This window comes from Tursiops truncatus, chromosome 20, assembly GCF_011762595.2.
Source record: "Tursiops truncatus isolate mTurTru1 chromosome 20, mTurTru1.mat.Y, whole genome shotgun sequence".
NCBI lineage: Eukaryota > Metazoa > Chordata > Mammalia > Artiodactyla > Delphinidae > Tursiops > Tursiops truncatus.
This window is the reverse complement of record NC_047053.1, coordinates 30,094,325-30,118,250: the sequence shown is the minus strand read 5'-3', so window position 1 is coordinate 30,118,250 and position 23,926 is coordinate 30,094,325. Positions and strand designations below refer to the sequence as shown.

Genomic DNA, 23,926 nt, shown 5'->3' with positions numbered 1-23,926 from the left:
TGAATACAATGTTGAATGCAAGCAGTGAGAATGGATATCTGTGCCTAGTTAGGCAAAAAAGCATTCACTCTTACAACATTAAGCAGGATGTTAGCTGTAAGTTTTTCATAGATTCCCCTTTATCAGGTTGTTCTTTGTTTACTAAAAGTTTACATCATAAATTGGCAATGAATTTGTAAAATGCTTTACCTGAAAAATTTAGATAAACATGTATTTTTTCTAATTTATCCTGTTCTGGTAAATTATAATGCTTGATTTTTAAAGACTGAACAATTATTGGCTTCCCAGAATGAATCCCACTTAGTCACTATGTATGATCCTTTTTATATTAATGGATTAAATTTACCAATTTTTTATTAAAGACTTTTAGGACTGTGTTGGTCTACAATTTTGTTTTTTGTAATGTCCTTGTTTGGCTCTGATATCAGAGTTATGCTTGCCTGATGAGTTGGGAAGTGCTCCTTCTTCCTCTATTTTTTGAGTTTGTGTACTTTTTTAAAAATATTTATTTATTTGGTTGCACCGGGTCTTAACTGCAGCAGGTGGGCTCCTTAGTTGTGGCAGGTGGGCTCCTTAGCTGCAGCTTGTGGGGTCCTTAGTTGTGGCATATGAACTCTTAGTTGCGGCATACATGTAGGATCTAGTTTCCTAACCAGGGATTGAACCTGGGCCCCCTGCATTGGGAGCGTGGAGTCTTATCCACTGCACCACCAGGGAAGTCCCCCAAATGTGTGTATTCTTGATAGAATTCAGCAATGAAGACATCTGAGCCTACACTTTTCCTTGTTGAAAAATTTGAATTACTACTTTAATTTTTTCAACAGATATTTTATTTGAATTACCTGGTTCTTGTTGAGTCAATTTTCATAATCCGTGTCTTTCAAGGAATTTGTCTATTTCAGGTAAGGTGTTTAACTGCTTGGCGTAAAGTTTTTTTTTTTAAACATCTTTATTGGAGTATAATTGCTTTACAATGGTGTGTTAGTTTCTGCTTTACAACAGTGAATCAGCCATACATATAAGTATATCCCCATATCTCCTCCCTCCGGCATCTCCCTCCCAGCCTCCCTATCCCACCCCTCTAGATGGTCACAAAGCACTGAGCTGATCTCCCTGTGCTATGTGGTTGCTTCCCACTAGCTATCTATTTTACATTTGGTAGTGTATATATGTCCATGCCACTCTCTCACTTCGTCCCTGGCATAAAGTTTTTGAAATTATTTCTCTATTATCTTTTTAACTCAACAGAATCTGTAACCATGTTCCCTCTTAATTCCTAATATTGGTAACATTCATTCTATTCCATTTATTTATTTATTTATTTATTTATTCTTAATTGGTCTGGTTAAGTTTTTTTTTTTTTTTTTTTTTTTTTTTGGGGTTTGTGGGCCTCTCACTGTTGTGACTTCTCCCATTGCGGAGCACAGACTCCGGACGTGCAGGCTCAGTGGCCATGGCTCACGGGCCCAGCCGCTCCGCGGCATGTGGGATCCTCCCGGACCGGGGCACAAACCCATGTCCCCTGCATTGGCAGGCAGACTCTCAACCACTGCACCACCAGGGAAGCCCGGTCTGGTTAAGTTTTTCATTTTATTAGTATACTTTAATAATGACTATAGCTCTTAGTTTCATTTATTTGTTTCTATTATTTATCAGTTTTCTATTTTATTGTTTTGTTCTTACTTATTTCCTTCTCTCTTTGTGTTTATTTTCCTCTTTTTTTATAATGTGCAAACTTAGACTATAATTTTAAGATATTTCTCTCTTTTTTCTAATAAGCATTAAAAGCTATAAAAGCAAGCAAGAGAGAAACAACTCATCACATACAAGGATCCTCAATAAGATCATAAGCTCGCTTCTCATCAGAAACCTTGGAGGCCAGGAAGCAGTGGGATGACATATTTAAAATGCTGAAGAAAAAACTATCAACTGAGAATTCTACATATGACAAAACTGTCCTTCAAATATGAGAAAGAAATTATGACATATCCAGATAAACAAAAGCTGAGAGAGTTCATTACACTAGACTTTCCCTACAAGAAATGCTAAAGGGAGTCCTTCATTATGAAATGAAAGGATTCAAGACAGCAACTTAAGACCATATAATGGTATAATAAAGGTAAAGGTAAATATATGGGCAAATACAAAGCCACTATTATTGTAATTTTGGTTTAGGACTCTATTTTTAATTTTTACAGGATTTAAAAGGCAAATGCATAAAAATTATTATAATCCTGAGTTATCAAGAACATATGTATAAAGAAATAATTTGTCACATCAGTAACATAATGGGGGGATGGAGCTGTCTACAAGTGGAGTATTTGTACACAAATGAAGTTAAGTTGGTATCAATTCAAATCAGACTGCTTTAGGAACATGAAAAGATGCTCAGCATCACTAATTATTAGAGAAATGCAAATCAAAACTACAATGAGGGGCTTCCCTGGTGGCGCAGTGGTTGAGAGTCCACATGCCAATGCAGGGGACAAGGGTTCGTGCCCCGGTCTGGGAAGATCCCACGTGCCGCGGAGCAGCTAGGCCCGTGAGCCATAGCCGCTGAGCCTGCGCATCCGGAGCCTGTGCTCTGCAACAGGAGAGGCCGCAACAGTGAGAGGCCCACATACCGCAAAAAAAAAAAAAAAACTACAATGAGGTACCACCTCACACCAGTCAGAATGGCCATTATTAAAAAAGCTACAAACAACAAATGCTGAAGAGGGTGTGGAGAAAAGGGAACCCTCCTACACTGTTGGTGGGAATGTAAGTTGGTGCAGCCACAATGGAAAACAGTACAGAGGTTCCTCAGAGAACTAAAACTAGAGTTGCCATTTGATCCAGCAATCCTGCTCCTGGGCATATATCCAGACAAAACTATAATTCAAAAAGATACCTGCACCCCTATGTTCATAGCAGAACTATTCTCAATAGCCAAGACACAGAAACAACCTAAATGCCCATTGACAGATGAATGGATAAAGATGTGGTACATATATACAATGGAATACTACTCGGCCATAAAAAAGAATGAAATAATGCCATTTGCAGCAACATGGATGGACCTAGAGATTATCATACTAAGTGAAGTAAATCAGAATGAGAAAGACAAATACCATAGGATATCACTTATATATGAAATCTAAAATATGACACAAATGAACTTATCTACGAAACAGAAACAGACTCACAGACATAGAGAACAGACTTGTGGTTGCCAAGTGTGGTGGGGGGAGGGATGGATCAGGAGTTTGGGATGAGCAGATGCAAACTATTATATACAGAATGGATAAACAAGGTCCTACTGCATAGCACTGTGATAAACCATAATGAAAAAGAATATGAAAAAATATACATACACACACACACACACCTGAATCACTTTGCTATACAGCAGAAATTAACACAACACTGTAAATCAACTATACTTCAATAACATAAATTTTTAAAAAATCAGACTGTTATAACTTTAGGATGTTATAGGCAATCCCCATGTTAGCCACAAAAAAAAAAAACCTATGAAATATACACGAAAGAATATGAGAAAAGAATCAAAATGTGTAACTACAAAAAAATCAACCAAACAAAAAAGGTAATGATGGAGGAAATGTGAGGTACATAATATCTGTAAAACATACAGAAAACAAATAATAAAATGGCTGAAGTCTTTTCTTACATTTATTACTTTAAAAATAAGTGAATTAAATTCTCCAATCAAAAAGCAGACATTGGCAGAATGGATTAAAAATATATATGGTCCAACTATATGTTGACTACAAGAGATTCACTTTATTAACAGGTTCAAACTACTATATATAAAATAGATAAGCAACAAGGATTTACTGTTTAGCACTGGGAATTATACCCAACATCTTGTAATAACCCAAGTCACTGCGTTGTATACCTGAAACTAATGCAATACTGTAAATCAATTATAGTTCAATTTAAAAAAGAGACAGAGATTCACTTTAGATCTAAAGATGTGAAGGTCAAAAGTAAAAGGACGGAAAAAGGGATTCCATGCAAATGATTACCAAAAGAAAGGTAGGATGCCATTATTAATATGAGACAAATACACCAGAAATTGTTACAATGGACAAAGGATACTACATATTGATAAAACGGGCCAATTCAGAAGAACATGTAACAATTGTAAACAAAACCAAAACTAGAGCACCCAAGACATATGAAGCACACAATGACAGAGTTGAAGAGAGAAACTGATAATTCTACAATAACAGTTGGAGATTTCAATACCCCATTTCTAATAATGCATATAAACTGGACAGAGATAGATAAGGAAATAGAGAACTTGAACAACACTGTAAAGCAACTGGACCTAACAGACATATATAGAACACCACCAAACAACAGGAGAATACACATTTTCCCCAAATGCACATGGAACATTTTCCAGGAGAGACCACATGCTAGTCCACAAATCAAGTCTCAATAAAAGACTGTAATCATACAAAATGCCTTTTCTGATCACAATGGAATAAAACAAGTAATAAATAACAGAAAGAAAACTAGAAAATTCAAATGTAAGGAAATCAAGCACACTTTTTAAGCAACCAATAGGTCAAAGAAGAAATCACAAGAGAAATCAGAAAATACCTTGACAAATATGAAAATGAAAACAAAACATACCAAAATTTATAGGATGCAAAGAAAGCAGTGCTAAGAGGGAAATTTATATCTGTAATCGCACACTTGAAAAACATTTTAAATCAATAACCTAATATTACACCTTAAGAAACTAGAAAAAGAAGAGCAAACAACCTAAAACTAGCAGAAGGAAAGAAACTGGATAACCTAGACAAAATGGATGAATTCCTAGAAACATGATCTACAAAAACCAAATCATGGAGAAGTAGACAATCTGAAGAATTTTAAAGCTAGTGAGAAGATTGAATTAGTAATTAAAAACTTTGTTGAAGCCTAACAGAAAATGAAATTGTTCATTTACTCAACTGGGCAATTCCTGGCTCACTTTTTGTGATTGTGATTGGAAACTATAAAAAGGGTTTCTTTCTTTAAAATTTTATTCTATTGAAATATAGTTGATTTACATTGTGGTGTCAATTTAAAACGTTTTCTTAATGTGCTGAGACCTTGCTTTTCTTTAATTCCAGTCTTAATTATTAGTTTTCCTTAACATAACTTTTGGTGTAGGTGTTTACACTCTGGAATAAATATTGCTTTGTATTAAGAATTTTGAATATGTATATGTCCATTTTTAGACATTCTTATTAAAAAAAAAACCTATATGACTAAATTTCTTCTGAAAGTAATTCCTTCAATTTATCTACAGAAGAACTAATTTACTGCATATTTGGCGAACAAACTATGCGTCTTAGTCCCATTCCAGCTGCTACAACAAAGTGCCAGGAACTGGGTAGCTTATAAACAACAGAAATTTATCATTTACAGTTCTGGAAAGTACAAGATCAAGGCACCGGCATGGTCATGTTTGGTGAGGGCCCTCTTCCTGGTTCACAGTGGGCACCTTCTCACTGTGTCCTCACATGGTGGAAAGGACAAGGAATCTCTCTGGAGCCTCTTTTGTAAGTCATTAATCCCATTCATGAGGACTCTATCCTCATGACATAAGCATCTCCCAAAGGCCCCACTTCCTAATGTCATCATCTTTGGGGGTTAGGATTTTAACATATGGGGAGAAACATATGGGGAGAAACATCAGACCATAGCAGTATGTAGACAGAAGAAGAGCCAAAAGTATCAATATTCCCATTCAAATATATTACTTACGCTAATGTCTTACATATATAATAACTTCCTATGAAAAAAGAAAAGGGAATGCCACTTCTCTACATTGAAATTTAGCTTAGATTTTCATAACGTATGATTTTACTCTCAGGAATTGTATGTGCTTTTAATGCTTTGAGTATTAGGAGGACTAAAATACAAGATATAACTCAATTTAACATAAGAAAATATTATTAAAACTCACAGCAACTCTAAAAACAAGAAAAAAAATTTTTTTCTACTCAAATACATGAAGTAAAAAGACGGCCAACAGGAGGCGGAGTCAAGATGGCAGAGTAGGAGGATGCAGAGTTTACATCTCCTCATAACTAGGGCACCTACCAGGCACTGGTGGGGGACCTCAGAAACCTAAGGGGATGGGAGGAACCCCCACGCAACCAGGTACGACACAGGGGGGAGGGAGGGGGTGAAGTGCAGGTGAGACCAGACCAGTGCCCCTGAGGGGTGGCTGGGGCAGGGGAAAGGTTCCCACGCTAGGAAGGGCCCACTCACAGTGAGGAGATCAGCAGGGATGGTGAGAGACCTTTGAGAGATCAGAGGACTGGAAGGGAATGGGGCCCCTACCCACTCGGACCCCAAGGAGCCTGCTGGGGTCCTGGGCCTGAACCTCCACCCTCTGAGGCCCCCTCCAGCTGTGCTGAGTCCAAGTCCCGCCACCAACCCCCAGGACCTTTTCTAGCCACACTGGTCCTGAGCCTAGGCCCCACCTCCGCCTAAACTCCGCTTCCCAACAGCCAAAGCATTTTCTGGCCACCCCTTTTATTTTTCCTGTTGTGGTTCTGTTTTGGCTAGTTATTGTTGTTTCACTTATATCTTAATTTTTTCTAGTACATTTTTAACTTTTCCAATTTTATTTTATTTTTTATTCTTTCCTATTGTTCAGCTCCTTTTTTTTTTTTCTGTGCTGTGCAACTTGCAGAATCTTGGTTCCAGGCCGGGAGTCAGGCCTGAGCTCCTGTGATGGGAGCTTCGAGTCCAAACAGCTGGACTAACAGGGAACCTCAGACCCCAGGGAATATTAAACAGAGTGAGGTCTCCCAGAGGTCCTCATCTTGGCTCCAAGACCCAGCTCTACCGAACTAACTGCAAACTCCAGGGCTGGATGACTCAGACCAACCAGTAAGACAGGAACACAGCCCCACCGATCAAGAAAAATGAGATGACAAAACAATATGTTAACAGATGAAGGAGCAAGATAAAAACCTACAAGACCAAATAAATTAAGAGGAAATAGGCAACCTACCTGAAAAAGAATTCAGAGTAATGATAGTAAAAATGATCCAGTATCTTGGAAATAGAATGGAGGCATGGATCGAGAAAATACAAGAAATGTTTAACAGGTCCGAGAAGAACTAAAGAACAAACAATGATGAACAACACAATAAATGAAATGAAAAATACCCTAGAAGGAATCAATAGCAGAATAACTGAGGCTGAAGAACGAATAAGTGAGCTGGAAGACGGAACGGTGGAAATAACTGCCGAGGAGCAGAAAAAAGAAAAAAGAATGAAAAGAAATGAGGATGGTCTCAGAGAACTCTAGGACAACATTAAACACACCAACATTCGAATCCTAGGGGTCCCAGAAGAAGAGGAGAAAGACAAAGGGTCCAAGAAAATATTTGAAGAGATTATGGTCGAAAACTTCCCTAACATGGGAAAGAAAATAGCCACCCAAGTCCAGGAAGCACAGAGAATCCCAGGCAGGATAAACCCAAGTAGAAAACACACCAAGAAACATAATAATCAAACTAACAAAAATTAAATTCAAAGAAAAAATATTAAAAGCAGTAAGGAAAAAGCAACAAATAACATACAAGGGAATCCCCATAAGGTTATCAGCTGATTTTTCAGCAGAAACTCTGCAGGCCAGAAGGGAGTAGTAGGACATATTTAAAGTGATGAAAGGGAAACACCTGCAACCAAGATTACTCTACCCAGCAAGGATCTCATTCAGATTCAATGGAGAAATCAAAACCTTCACAAACAAACAAAAGCTGAGAGAATTCGGCACCCCCAAACCAGCTTTACAGCAAATGCTAAAGGAACTTCTCTAGGTGGGAAACACAAGAGAAGGAAAAGACCCACAAAAAGAAACCCAAAACAATTAAGAAAATGGTAATAGGAACATACATATCGATAATTACCTTGAATGTAAATGGATTAAATGTCCAACCAAAAGACACAAACTGGCTGAATGGATACAGAAACAAGACTCATATATATGCTGTCTTACAAGAGACCCACTTCAGACCTAGGGATACATACCGACTGAATGTGACGGGATGGAAAAAGATATTCCATGCAACTGTAAATTAAAAGAAAGCTGAAGTAGCAATACTGCAGATAGTTTGCAATACTGCAAATTAGATAAAATAGACTTTAAAATAAAGACTTACAAAAGATAAGGAAGGGCACTACATAATGATTAAGGGATCAAACCAAGAAGAAGGTATAACAATTATAAATATTTATGCACCCAACATAGGAGCACCTCAATACATAAGGCAAATGCTAACAGCCATAAAAGGGGAAATTGACAGTAACACAGTAATAGTAGCGGACTTTAACACCCCACTTACACCAACGGACAGATCATCCAGACAGAAAATAAATAAGGAAACACAAGCTTTAAATGACACAACAGACCAGATAGACTTAATTGATATTGATAGGATATTCGACCTGAAAGTGGCAGAATACACTTTCTTCTCAAGAGCACACGGAACATTCTCTAGGATAGATCACATGTTGGACAGATCAAGCCTTGGAAAATTTAAGAAAACTGAAATTGTATCAAGCATCTTTTCTGACCACGACACTGAGATTAGAAATCAACCACAGGAAAAAAAAACCCATAACTACATGGAGACTAAACAGTGCACTGCTAAATAATCAAGAGATCACTGAAGAAATCAAACAGGAATTACATAAAACTAAAAGTCGGCTCTTTGAGAAATTAAACAAAATTGATAAACCTTTAGCAAGACTCATCAAGAGAAAAGGGAGAGGACTCAAATCAATACAATCAGAAATGAAAAAGGAGAAATTACAACTGACACTGCAGAAATACAAAGGATTATAAGAGACTATTACAAGCAACTATATGACAATATAATGGACAACCTGGAAGAAATGGACAAATTCTTGGAAAGTTACAACTTTCCAAGACTGCACCAGGAAGAATTAGAAAATATAAACAGACAAATCACAAGTAATGAAATTGAAATTGTAATTAAAAATCTTCCAACAAACAAAAGTCCAGGACCAGATGGCTTCACAGGTGAATTGTATCAAACATTTAGAGAAGACCTAACACCTATCCTTCTCAAACTTTTCTAAAAAATTTCAGCGGGAGGAATACTCTCAAACTCGTTCTACGAGGCCACCATCACCCTGATACTAAACCAGACAAAAATATCACAAAAAAAGAAAATTACAGACCAATATCACTGATGAACATAGACGCAAAAATCCTCAACAAAATACTAGCAAACCGAATCCAACAACACATTAAAAGGATCATACACCATGATCAAATGGGATTTATCCCAGGGATGTAAGGATTTTCAATATATGCAAATCAATCGACGTGATACACCATAGTAACAAATTAAAGAATAAAAACCATATGATCATCTCAATACATGCAGAAAAAGCTTTTGAGAAAATTCAACACCCATTTATGATAAAAACTCTCCAGAAAGTGGGCTAAGAGGGAACCTACCTCAACATAATAAAGGCCATATACAACAAACTCAGTAAACATCATTCTCAATGGTGAAAAATTGAAAGCATTTCCTCTAAGATCAGGAACAAGACAAAGATGTCTACTCTCACCACTATTATTCAGCATAGTTTTGGAAGTCCTAGCCATGGCAATCAGAGAAGAAAAGGAAATAAAAGGAATCCAGATTGGAAAAGAAGTAAAACTGTCACTGTTTGCAGATGATATGATACTATACATAGAAAACCCTAAAGATACCACCAGAAAACTACTAGAGCTAATCAATGAATTTAGTAAAGTTGAGGGATACCAAGTTAATGCACAGAAATCTTTTGTATTCCTATAGACTAACAACGAAAGAGCAGAAAGAGAAATTAAGGAAACAATCCTATTTAAGATTGCAACAAAAAGAATAAAATACCTAGGAATAAACCTACCTAAGGAGGCAAAAGACCTGTACTCAGAAAACTATAAAACACTGATGAAAGAAATCAAAGATGACACAAACAGATGGAGAGGTATACCATGTTCTTGGATTGGAAGAATCAATACTGTGCAAATGACTATACGACCCAAAGCATTTTTTACAGAATTAGAACAAAAAATTTTACAATTTGTATGGAAACACAAAAGATCCCGAATAGCCAAAGCAATCTTGAGAGAGAAAAAAGGAGATGGAGGAATTAGGCTTCCTGTCTTCAGACTATACTACAAAGCTACAGTAATCAATACAGTACGGTATTGGCACAGAAACAGAAATATAGATCAATGGTACAGGATAGAAAGCTCAGAGATAAATGCAAGCACCTATGGTAACCTAATCTATGACAAAGGAGGCAAGGACATACAATGCAGAAAAGACAGCCTCTTCAGTAAGTGGTGCTGGGAAAACAGGACAGCTACAGGTAAAAGAATGAAATTAGAACACTGCCTAGCACCATACACAAAAATAAACTCAAAATGGATTAAAGACCTAAATGTAAGACCGGTCACTACAAAACTCTTAGGGGAAAACGTAGGAAGAACACTCTATGACATAAATCATAGCAAGATCTTTTTAAATCCACCTCCCAGAGTAATGAAAATAAAAACAAAAGTAAGCAAATGGGACCTAATTAAACTTCAAAGCTTTTGCACAGCAAAGGAAACCATAAACAACACGGAAAGACAACCCTCAGAATGGGAGAAAATATTTGCAAACAAAGCAACGGACAAAGGATTAATCTCCAAAATATACAAATAGCTCATGCAGCTCAATATCAAAAAACAAACAACCCAATCAAAAAATGGAAGGACAATGGGCTTCCCTGGTGGCGCAGTGGTTGAGAGTCCGCCTGCCAATGCAGGGGACACAGGTTCATGCCCCGGTCCGGGAAGGTCCCACTTGCCGCGGAGCGGCTGGGCCCATGAGCCATGGCCGCTGAGCCTGCGCGTCTGGAGCCTGTGCTCCACAACGGGAGAGGCCACAACAGTGAGAGGCCTGCGTACTGCAAAAAAAAAAAAAAAAAAAAAAAAATGGAAGGATGACCTAAATAGACATTTCTCCAAAGAAGACATACAGATGGCCAAGAGGCACATGAAAAGATGCTCAACATCACTAATTAGTAGAGAAATGCAAATCAAAACTATAGTGAGGTATCACCTCACACAGGTCAGAATGCCCATCATCAAAAAATCTACAAAAAAAAAAAAAATTTACAAACAGTAAATGCTGGAGACGGTGTGGAGAAAAGGGAACCCTCTTGCACTGTTGGTGGGAATGTAACTGATACAGCCACTATGGAGAACAGTATGAAGTTTCCTTTAAAAACTAAAAATAGAAGTACCATATGACCCAGTAATCCCACAGCTGGGCATATACTCTGAGAAAACCATAATTCAAAAAGTCACATGTACCCCAATGTTCACTGCAGCACTATTTACAATAGCCAGGACATGGAAACCACTTAAATTTCCATTGAAAAATGAATGGATAAAGAAGATGTGGTACATATATATAATGGAATATTACTCAGCCATAAAAAGGAACGAAACTGGGTCATTTGTAGAGATGTGTATGGACCTAGAGTTTGTCATACAGAGTGAAGTAAGTCAGAAAGAGAAAAACAAATATCATATATTAATGCATGTATGTGGAATCTAGGAAAATGGTACAGATGAACCTAGTTCGAGGGCAGGAATAGAGACGTAGAGAATGGACATGTGGACACAGGGAGGGAAAGCGAGGGTGGGATGAATTGGGAGACTAGGTTAGACATAAATACACTACCAGGTGTAAAATATTGGGTTGGGCCAACCTAATAGATAGCTAGTGAGAACCTCCGGTATAGCACAGGGAGCTCAACTCCATGCTCTGAGATGACCTAGATGGGTGGGATGGGGGGAAGTGGGTGGGAGGGAGGTCAAAGAGGGAGGGGATATATGTATACATATAGCTGATTCTCTTCACTGTACAGCAGAAACTAACACAACATTGTAAAGCAATTATACTCCAAAAAAAAAAGATAGGCAACAAAGAAAGTCTTATTCAGATTACTGAAACATTCAAATAGTATAATTTATCAAAGTGAAAATAATGCTTTTTCCTTTAACCATGAAAATATCAACCTGCCTCTAAGAATAAAAATCTGTGGTAGAACCATCAGGCAGCATCTTAGTAAACAAGTAAAATAATATATGAAGTTTAGGAAACTGTAATTCCCCTGTTGCTTGTGGTGGTTATGCCACATGATCTTTTAAAGGCAAAAGAAAAAATAAATATTCCTTTACCTTGTAAGATGGCAGGAAACACAAAATTCCTTGGCTCACAGTCTGGCACACAGATAACACAAGTGCTCCCACTTCATCCTGGAACTCAAATGTTTCCGTGTGCTGGAAGGTAGCACAGAGATTGCGACCCTTGGGGCCTGACCCAATGGTGCCAACCCAAACCTAGAATATAAATATGTCAGTATTAGAGTTATGCTTAAATGAGGCAGGCAAATTAGCATTTAATTTGGGAGCCTTAATTACGTGTATGTCAAAAAAAGATCAAGCAATGAGTTTAAAGAAAATTTACTTTTAAATTGTTGGGGGTTTTTCCTATTACCTTTAATTAATTATATATAGATTTAATTTATGAAAGTTTTACTTTAGGCAGACCACTGAATTCTCTTAGGATGAAAGAAAAACAGGTTATATTTATGTATTTCCTCAACAGCTTTACAAAATTAAGCAGGTAACAACATTTTGTTAGATGATAGGAACAAATGAAATGAATAAATTAGAAATGAATCCAAAATAAGAGATGAGGGCTGGTACGATCTGCTATAGTTAAGTCTCTAAGATTGAATTATGACAGGAACTACTGTTTCACAAATTCCCTGATGCTCAAAGATCTATAGTCAGAAAATCAGACCCACCAAATTTTACAGTTATGTGCAATTCCTCTACATTCACATAGGTCTAGCCTTAGTATAGTTAATTTGACTAAGAGAAAGTACAAATTTTATTAGTATTCTAAAGACAATATAAACACTTCAGATTGTTGAAAAATGTAATAGTCTTATATTTGGAAATGATATACAAGATTGAGGTACATTTTGCAAGATGACATCTGATGGATACCAGTTTAATCAACTTTAAACCAAATGATCAACTAGTAATAAGACAAACTGATAGTATGTGTTTCTTGATATGATACAATGGGAAGCAACAATATCACTTATATAGTATTCTTACCAAACACTTTAACTTGAATCTTATCATGAGAAAACAATCAGAAAATTCCAGATTATAAAATATTCCTAAGGACAACTGGTGACTTGAATTCTTTAAAAATGTCATGAAAGACAGAAAAAAAGGGCAAGGAAACTATTTTAAGTACTAAAGAGGCATGAACTGGTGCAGCCACTATGGAAAACTGTATGGAGGTTCCTCAAAAAACTAAAAATAGAACTACCACATGATCCAGCAATTCCAATTCTGGGAGTATATCTGAAGAAAACAAAAACACTAATTTGAAAAGATACATGTACCCCAATATTCATAGTAGTGTTATTTCCAATAGTTAAAGATATGGAAGCAACCTAAATGTCCATCACAGATGAACAGATAAATAAGATGTGGTATACACACACACACACACACACACACACACACACACACACACACACTGGAAGAGTACTCAGCCATAAAAAAGAACGAAATCTTGCCATTTGCAACAACATGGATGGACCTGGAGGGTATTAGGCTAAGTGAAATAAGTCAGACAGAGAAAGACAAATACTGTATGTTATCACTTACATGTGGAATCTAAAAATTACAACACAAATGAATATAACAGAAAAGATTTCCAAATAGAACAAACTAGTGGTTACTAGTGGGGGGAAGGGCAAGATAGGGGTAGCGAATTAAGAGGTACAAACTACTATGTATAAAATAAATAAGCTACAAGGATATATTGTACCGCATAGGGATAATAGCCAATATTTTATAACTTTAAATGGACTATAAACTTTAAATGGAGTTTTAATAATCTATAAAAACTTTGAATCACTATGTTGTACACCTGAAACTAATACTGTAAATCAACTATACTTCAGTTTAAAATAAGAAAAAAAAAAAACTAAAGAGACTTGAAAACCAAATGCAATATATAATACTTGACTGGATCCTGAATCAAGAATAAGAAAAATAAACAGGTATAAAAGACACATTGGGAGCATTCGGTGCCCTGAGAGTGAAGCTACAAGAGTGGACCTTTCTTGGGATAACCAAACCTATGCCAAGAGAACAGGCTAGAGAGAGGCAGTTCTGTGGTGTTCTTGGTCACACATTTATGGAGTTTCTGAATGGCAGTGGAGACTACTGCCAGGCACAGCACAACCTCTATGCAGACAAGTAAACTGTAGAAATTCATTACTACTCCACCAAGAAGCCCCCATAAGAGTGGCTAACCTGGACACAGAAGTGTTGAATTGAAATCCACAGAGCATTTTTTACAAGAGTTCTGACCTGGATGGGGTAAACCTCAGTAAACTCCTTTTCTACTACCTCAGTATTACTGGATTGAAGAACTGCTGCTTCTTGTCAGGAAGTTCATTTCATTTCCCATTACTCCCAACTTCATACTCGAAAGCACTGAGAATTTCAAGTGCAGTATATTGAAGTAGACTCAGTTTATTTGCATCATTTCTGTATTCAATTTTTAAAATTCTTTCATAAGCCTATTGAGTGTTTTTTAACTAAATTAACATGGCTCGAATGAACCGCTCAGCTCCTGTGGAAGTCACTTACAAGAACGTGAGATTTCTCATTACACACAATCCAACTAATGCAACCTTAAATAAATTTATAGAGGAACTTAAGAAGTATGGTTACCACAATAGTAAGAGTATGTGAAGCAACTTATGACACTACTCTTGTAGAGAAAGAAGGCATCCATGTTCTCGATTGGCCTTTTGATGATGGTGTACCACCATGTAACCAGATGGTTGATGACTGGTTAAGTCTTGTGAAAATTAAGTTTCATGAAGACCCTGGTTGTTGTACTGCCTTTCATTGTGTTGCAGGCCTTGGGAGAGGTCCATTGCTTGTCGTCCTAGCATTAATTGAAGGTGGAATATGAAGATGCAGTACAGTTCATAAGACAAAAGCGGCATGGAGCTTTTAACAGCAAGCAACTTTTCTATTTGGAGAAGTAGCGTCCTAAAATGTGGCTGCGCTTCAAAGACTCCAATGGTCATAGAAACAATTGTTGCATTCAATAAAACTGGGGTGCCTGATGCCATTGCTTAGAAGTGGAACCTAGACAGACAGAATCTGTCATACATGTTAGCCAGCACGTTGGCTTGGTAAAGTCTGATGAAACTTCCATAGGAGTGTCGAAAAGCAGTTTTACCAGGTCACAAGCCTGGCAGAATTGCAACCTCTATGTTTGGGCTATGATCAACCTACTTAGCCACTTAGCAAAGGATTCTTTCTGTTCAGCATTTAAAATGTGCTTATTGGGCTTCCCTGGTGGCGCAGTGGTTGAGAGTCCGCCTGCCGATGCAGGGGACACGGGTTCGTGCCCCGGTTCGGGAAGATCCCACATGCCGCGGAGCGGCTGGGCCCGTGAGCCATGGCCACTGAGCCTGCGCGTCCGGAGCCTGTGCTCCACAACAGGAGAGGCCACAACAGTGAGAGGCCCGCATACCGCCAAAAAAAATAAATAAATAAAAAATAAAATGTGCTTATCATTTGTACCAAATTACCTTTCCTGAAATCATGCAGTATTGAGTCATGTCTTTAAATGTTTCCATGCCAGAATCTTATCAATATATAAGAAATTTAGAAAGACTAGGTGCCAAAATACCCAGCACAGTTCTTGTATATTTTTAGTATGATATAGAACTAAAATCCCAGGAACTATGAAAACTCTGGACCTTATGTGGTTTATTCCTTCCAGCTTTTCCAACATAGAAAGTAGGGCCTATGAGGTTATTTGCTCACGATATGTTTACATCTTCTACATTCATACCAGTATATATGAGATTTGCTCTTTTTTTTTAATTAACCAAGTCTTACAGTGATTATTTAATGTCTTTCTATAAAACTCATTTTGTGCTGTTATAGAAAATCTACATTGTACGGAAGCACAGGCCTTTAATGTCTCCAGACAAAAAAGCCTTACAGTTAATTTTAATGTTTGCACTTTGGGGTGTAACTTACAGGGAGGGCCTGAAAAAAGAATGGGAGGGGGCTATTAAGTATTTTTAGTAAAATGTTGCCTTTGTCTTGTGAAGAACATGTAGAATATGTATTTTAATTTATAAATATGTTTTTAAAAGGTAGAAATACTTTGTTATTGTAGCTAAAACAATTCTTAATCATAAAATTTCTGAAAGTCTTGTAATTTTTTTTCAAACTTATCTGAAGTTGTTTACCAACTTATTTTGGTTTGAAGTGTGATTCCCAACCTCTCTTGCCAAAAAAAAAGTGAGTTTCTGCTAATGAATTGAGCAGACATTTAATGTTTTATGTCTTTTGAGCTGTGTAACTTAATATGTGGATACTTGACAATTTGTTTTATTATGTAATAGATAAAATGGTGATGAGTATTAACGTTAGCTCAACCATATATTTATACTGTCCCGGAACATGTGGTTATAGTTCTGTGGGAGAAATAATTTGTCAGTGTTCACCAGCTTGTAAAAATCTAGTGTGAGAGCTTAAAAATTAAATAAATGGTGAAATGCACTTATCATCAAAAAATAACAAAAGACACATTGGGAATATCTGGAAAAATATAGATTCTATTGTATCAATATTAAATTGCTTGGATATGATCATGCTACTGTGGTTATGCAAGATTATGTACTTGTTCTTAGGAGAAACATGCTAAACTAATTAAGGGCAAGGTGTCACTATGTCTACAAATTACTTTCTAATACCATAACCAAAATTAATGTAATCATCAACATTTTGCAATATTACTCTTCTCTTCCTTTGTCTCATATATATACAGATGCAAAATGTTAAAAACTGATGAATCTAGGTTAAGGGTATAAAGATATTCACTATATTAATACTATTTTTTCCATTTTTCAAGTTATAATTAAGTAAAAATTTGGGGTGATCAAGGAATGAATGACCAAACAAAATGTGATACACACACACACACACACACACACAAACTGGAATGTTACTAAGCCTTAAAAAGGAAGGAAATTCTGATTCATGTTACAAGGATGAACCTTGAAGACACCAGGCTAAGCGAAATAAACTAATCACAAAAACCTTGTGATTCCACTTACATGAGGTATTTAGAATAGTCAAATTCATAAAAACAAAAAGTGTAATGGTGGTTACCAGGGGCTGAGAGGAGGGGGTAATGGAGAATTGCTGTTTAAGAATAGAATTTCAGTGTTGCTATATGAAAAAGCTCTAGAGATTGGTTATATACAACAGTGTGAATATACTTAACAAAACTGAACTATACACTTAAAAATGGTTAAGATGGCAAATTTTATGGCATGTGTTTTTTACCACAATTAAAATAAAAAACTTTTTAAAAGTTGGGGAAAATGTAACAGAATCCAGCTGAACTAGCATTATTATTACTGTTAATTATTATTTAGTGACATTACAGGTTAAACGGGCTTTTGTGCACTAGATTGAGAACACAGAACCTATAATAACATTCTTTTGAAAAAATATATGCTGAATTTACTAATACTTCCCATATTTATTTGAACCTCTAAGGAAATATCTTGAAAATGTGCAACATATATTTTTCCTTTGCTACTGCTTATATCAATGTTTCTATACAGGAGCATTCTGGATTTTGGAAAGCACAATCCTTGGTTATATAGGAGTTTAGCATAAGGCTCTCACCTACTAAATGCCAGTAATTTCCAAAAATACTTCTTAGTTGAAAACTATAGCTCTTTATAAAGAACTAGAATTATATTAGGCCCACAGGTGGTATTAAGCATGTAGCTAACCACTTTAAATTACTTCCTAAAAAGAAATAGAAGGCAGACTGACAAATGACAATTCAAACATTCTTAGGAAAATTAAAGTAACATTTACATGGTATTGTTATAAAAAATTAAAATCTGGGCTTCCCTCGTGGCGCAGTGGTTAAGAATCTGCCTGCCAATGCAAGGCACACAGGTTAGAGCCCCGGCCCGGGAAGATCCCACATGCCTCAGAGCAACTAAGCCCGTGCGCCACAACTACTGAGCCTGTGCTCTAGAGCCCACAGCCACAACTACTGAAGCTTGTGCGCCTAGAGCCCATGTTCCACAACAAGAGAGGCCATGACAATGAGAAGCCTGTGCACCTCAATGGAGAAGCCCCCGCTCACCACAACTAGAGAAGCCCACAGACAGCAACGAAGACCCAACACAGACAAAAATAAAAACAAACAAACAAATGAATAAATAAATAAATAATAAAATTAAAATCTTAAGTTACAGGACTCATAAGAATACTTTTAATTCATTTCAGATATTCAAACGTGCTGAATACTTGCTAACTAATACCAGGTATTAATCTAGGTGCAGTGGAAAGATGAGGATGTAAAAATTAGAATAAGGATATACCATAGTCTAATGGAAAAGAAAAACACAAATAACTAAACTATCAGGAACTACATTAAAAAAAAAAAGTTGAATTTTTGTTTTCATTTTCATTAAAAAACTTAAAACTTATTTAAATAAGGAAATTGCAATGCGGTCTTTGCCTTGAAAGTGTATATTTTTACTCACTGGGTTGAAGGAATGCTATTTATTGGTATTTCCTTTTGTTGACACTACCAAGTAGCTGACAAATTTTCCTTTATTCTAAAACTGAAATGTTGACTTTCCTATCAGGATTTGTTTGCCAGTACTTCAGTTACCTTTTAATTTGTTTATAAATTATACTGAGGTAAAAAGACTAAGAGCCTTCAAAAAACCAACAACAACAAAAAAAACCTAACCTGTGAGTTATTAATGACATGATTAGCCTCCAGTTGGATACTAAATGTAACACCAAGTTCTGATGAAAAGGATTTCATTGGTGATAATGTCCCAGATGTCAAAACAATCGTCCAAACCTTGCCATTAATATCTGAAAAGGCCTAAAAGGAAACAACATTAGATACATAAAAATCATCTTTAAAACAGTCAAGCACATTTATCTAATTGTTGGTATTGAGCAAGAAGACAGTATTCTCATTTACAGCATGATAAGCTTACCACAGCTGGATTTAAGCACCAAAAATTCAGCACATGAACTGCTGCTTTCTGTCGTAAACGTTTCTTATTTTTTGGTAGAACCAAGAACCCATTTTTATCTGAAGTATCAGTCTGATTTATCCAAGAGTAAGTCTGTTGAATAGCGACTTTATAATCATCTGCAAATCTAAATAAAAATAAAATGGTAATTAAATGGGAAAATTTTAGATAACATTGTCCCCCACCAACAACCCACACCACTAAAATTCAGTAATCCTGATAGAAATAAGGCATTAAACCTTAGAGTCAGTCCCCCCTTACAGAGGTTAGATATCACTTAAATATCACCCTTTATCACTTCCCATCCCTATGTTCAAACATTACATAAATCATGGCAGAGTCAGAATTAAAATGCAAGCCTCCTAACTCCTAGTTCAGAGCTCTTTGCATTCTATGTTACATCATTAGTTATAAAATAGTTAACAGTATTACTGTTAAAGAAACTAAAAAGTGGGTTAAACTTTTTTATTGCATAAGAAAATAGAAAGACAATTTTTACTGAAATTTTAGGAAACTAATTTTTAAGTTCCTTTAAAGTGTGGATCTCAGTCTTCATCTATTTTTAATGAAAGTACTAAACCAGATGAACTCCGTGATCCCATCCAGCTTATAATTTCTCTCAATAAGAGGCTATAAACACCTAAGCTTAAACAGAATAAAATTTGGTATTCTCTACCATGTCCTCACAGTAATACTGACTGTTAATTTTACCCTTAGAGAGATCAGAATTCAAAGTTCAAGTCAGGAACCCTGCACTATGTGGAGGGAATTTTATAAAAATACTGGGAGCTAAAAACTATAAAAATCTTAGAAGAAAACATTGGGGAAAATCTTCATGACATCATATTTGGCTATGTTCAATGGATCCCAAAAGCACAAGCAATAAAAGAAAAAAAATCGATTAATTGGACTGCATCAAAATTTCAAAACTTGTGCATCGAAGAATACTATCAAGAGAGTGAAAAGAGAACCCACAGAATGGGAGAAAATATTTGTAAAGCAAATATCTGATAAAGGATTAATATGCAGAATAACTCCTACAACTCAACACAAAAACCCCATTTAAAAATGGACAAAGGACTTGAGTAGACACTTCTCCAATGAAGATATAGAAATGGACAATAAGCACATGAAAAGATGCTCAACATCTCTAGTCATTAGGGAAGTGTAAATCAAAACCATAAGGAGATAAAGCAGAAACTAACACACCATTGTAAAGCAATTATACCCCAATAAAGATGTTAAAAAAAAAAAAACCATAAGGAGATACCACTTTATACCCATTAGGATGGCTATGATCCAAAAAACAAAAAATAACAAGTATTGGCAAGGATGTAGAGAAATTGGGAACTCTTGTGCATAACTATGTGAATCTAGAATGTGCAGCTGCTATGACAAATAGCACACTGGCTCCTCAAAAAGTTAAATACAGAATTACCATATAATCCTGCAATTCTACTGCTAGGTATGTACCCAGAAAAACTGAAAGCAGGCACTCAAACAGATACTAGTACATCAATGTTCACTGCAGCATGATTCACAATACGCAAAAGCTAGAAACAATACAAATGTCTATCAATGTAAGAATGAGTAAACAAAATGTGGTATATATACACACGGAATATTATTCAGCCATAAAAAGGAATGACATATGTTACATGGATTAACCTTGAAAACATTAGATTGTATGATTCCACTTATATGAGACACCTAGAAAGGGCAAATCCATAGAGATGAAAGTAGCATAGAGGTTACCAAAGGCTGTGGTGAGAGGGAAATGGAAGATACTGTTCCATGGGTATAGAGTTCCTGTTTGGGATGATGAAAAAGTTCTAGAAATTGACAGTGGTGGTAGTTGTACAACAATGTGAACATACTTAATACTATTAAAATGTACACTTAAAAATGGTAAATTTGGGCTTCCCTGGTGGTGCAGTGGTTGAGAGTCCGCCTGCCGATGCAGGAGACACGGGTTCGTGCCCCGGTTCGGGAAGATCCCACATGCTGCAGAGCGGCTGGGCCCGTGAGCCATGGCCACTGAGCCTGCGCGTCCGGAGCCTGTGCTCCGCAACGGGAGAGGCCACAACAGTGAGAGGCCCACGTATCGCAAAAAAAAAAAGGTAAATTTTATATTGTGTATATTTTACCATAAAAAAACACTTAAAAAAATACTGGAACCAGGTAGTACTATAACTTAAGGAGTAGTGTGTGGGGAGTTGACTGCTTTTCATTTCCCACATTTCATTAAATAGAGGAGTTACACAATAAGAGAGACTTTCTGACACTGGAAGAAACATCTAGATTATACTTAAAAGAAAACTTAAATTTAGTTTTAGAGGACTTTAATGCTGAATTAATTAACTGTATTTATTAACTGGTTTCAATACTCATTTTCATTAATAAAAACTAACATCAATTGACTGAGTCTGTGCCTGTAAGTAAGAGCAATATTTATACCACTTGTTTATCACTATCCCATGTACTCATATAAAATTAGTAGGTATTAAACACATGGTAGCACCCAATAAGGTTAATATTTTTAAGAGAAAGAATACAGACCAGATTATCTTCACTTACCTGCTATTTTGCCTAAAAAGATAGTCAAGCACCATAAAAAGTCCTTTGAGCATTATTTGAGTTGAAGCACTAATAATAGGTACTTCTCTTGCCTCCTCTTTACCATGAACTGATGAGACTTTTTCTTCTTTTTGAAGGATAGCAGAAAAATGTCCCTATAAGGAATTACCATATTAAGTGTACCGGGGCAGGGGCGGGGGGAGGGAAAGAGGGGGAAAACAAAATTCTTAAAACTGTAATAAAACCCAAATGAAATATACATTGAAATTTTAGTCAAACATTAATACACAAATGCTAACAATATATTTTGAATTCCCATATATTCTAAAATTCTCTTCAGACTTATTTAAATAAGAAGTTACACATTTAGGAGGTTCATTACTTCTTCAGGCGATTAGGGTTTTATTCAGTGCCTTTGAAAAGCAATGAACTAAATAAAAATGTACCAAATAGTTTTTAAAAAGATTTGATATGCCACTTAAATGCCTGAATTATTTCCAGGGAGTACTCTGATGCTGAGAATAATATGACTATGTGACAAGCAAAAGTAAAAGAACAACTCAAAGAATACACACTAGATACAAAATGTATGCTAACTGGCTCATTAGTTTTTACATGGCTCGTAAGCTTAAATACAGAAAGAAGTGTGGACATTAAGACAAAATAATAAAACAGAAAAGTATGTTTTCCCAGACTGTGAAAGAGAAAACCCTGAATATTGAAGCAATAAAAGATACTGGTGACAACTCTGATGTTTGACAATAAAATGTGTGTTCAATGAAAATAAAATGGGAAAATAGTTAAGATAAATAAGACAGATAAATTTCAATATTCAGATATATTGTGAAATAATAGACATTTAAAAAAGTAAAATTAGTCTCTACTGAACAAAACGTCAAGAAACAAAGAACAAAAAAGACAACATGAACTTGGAAAAACATTCAGCACTACAAATTATTAATGATATTAATGAAAAACAAGTATTAAATTGTTCTTTTTAAAAAATCAAGTTCCCTGAGAAACACCTTACAGGAAGGCTACTATTCCTCTCCAACACTGGCAGACTACTGGCAATTTACTCTGTAAAACTACAGAACTTCTGAACTCCTGAAGGTAAGGCACTGTAGTAAAAACAAACGGACTGAATGACATTCTACATCATGAGACAACTCCAAGGCTACTTCTGGCTAGGTTACCTAAACAATGACAGCTGGGTTTATAGACAAATAGAAAACTAAGCAAATGGGGAAACACACACATAGACACAGACAGGTAATTATTACTTCATAGAAACCTAGAGTTGTATTAAAAATTTAATCAAGTAAGTTACATGAGATGACTATCATAAACTATGATAATATATATACATAATGATATGCACACTGAATAGTAATATAATTATGCTGAGAAAATGGAGAGTGAAGAAAGGGAAAGAAGGAGGGAGGAAAAGGAGAAAAGGAGGGACAGAGGAAAAGAGAGGGTGAGTATGAGAGTGTGTGTGTGTGTGTGTGTGTGTGTGTGTGTGTGTGTGAGAGAGAGAGAGAGAGAGAGAGAAAAGTGTGTGTGTGTAAAGGAGCTAAATCATCATCATACTTAATAGGAAGTCAATAGAGAATATCAAAACTTGAAAACTCGAAAGTAGCAGAATCCACATGTTATTTAGAAAATTGGGGTTAAACATCAGAGGAAGCCACTATGAGTTAAAAGAGCCACCGAGAATGAAAATTGGGACAGAGGAGTGGCACAAATGAATGCTTTTCTTGATAGTAGTAATTGACTTTTAAATTATGTTCATATGTTACTGTGGTAAAATTAACTTGTAAAAAATTTAATAATCACAATGATGAATTTCTTAAGATCAAAGGAAATTTCCTTAACCTAATTTTTAAAATAACTAAAAATCCTACAGCATCTATGGAATGAGAAAAAGTATTTTCAAATCATATATCCAATACATTGTTCATATTCAGAATACATAAAGAACTTACAGTCAATAAAAGACAACACAAGTTCAAAATGGGCAAAGGATTTGAATATAGATTTCTCCAGAGAAGATATATAAATGGACAATAAGCAGTTGAAACAATGCTTG

The 23,926-nt window shown here is 36.0% G+C and overlaps 1 protein-coding gene and 1 pseudogene across 7 annotated transcripts in view; one reads left to right on the top strand and one right to left on the bottom strand.

The window, feature by feature from the left end:
• BRIP1 (BRCA1 interacting DNA helicase 1) overlaps nucleotides 1–23,926 on the bottom strand; it is a 201,940-nt gene that overhangs the window by 92,617 nt on the left and 85,397 nt on the right. For 6 of the 7 annotated variants that reach the window (XM_033846862.2, XM_019945486.3, XM_073798347.1 and 3 more), the window contains 4 exons: nucleotides 21,835–21,989; nucleotides 19,219–19,384; nucleotides 18,960–19,100; nucleotides 12,281–12,442 (listed from right to left, as the gene is read on the bottom strand). In XM_033846862.2, coding sequence (XP_033702753.1) covers nucleotides 12,281–12,442; nucleotides 18,960–19,100; nucleotides 19,219–19,384; nucleotides 21,835–21,989 — 624 coding nt within the window. The remainder of the gene's footprint in view (nucleotides 1–12,280; nucleotides 12,443–18,959; nucleotides 19,101–19,218; nucleotides 19,385–21,834; nucleotides 21,990–23,926) is intronic. The other variant, XM_019945488.3, reaches the window with a different exon arrangement.
• Nucleotides 14,747–15,261, top strand: LOC101329724 (protein tyrosine phosphatase type IVA 1 pseudogene; annotated as a pseudogene).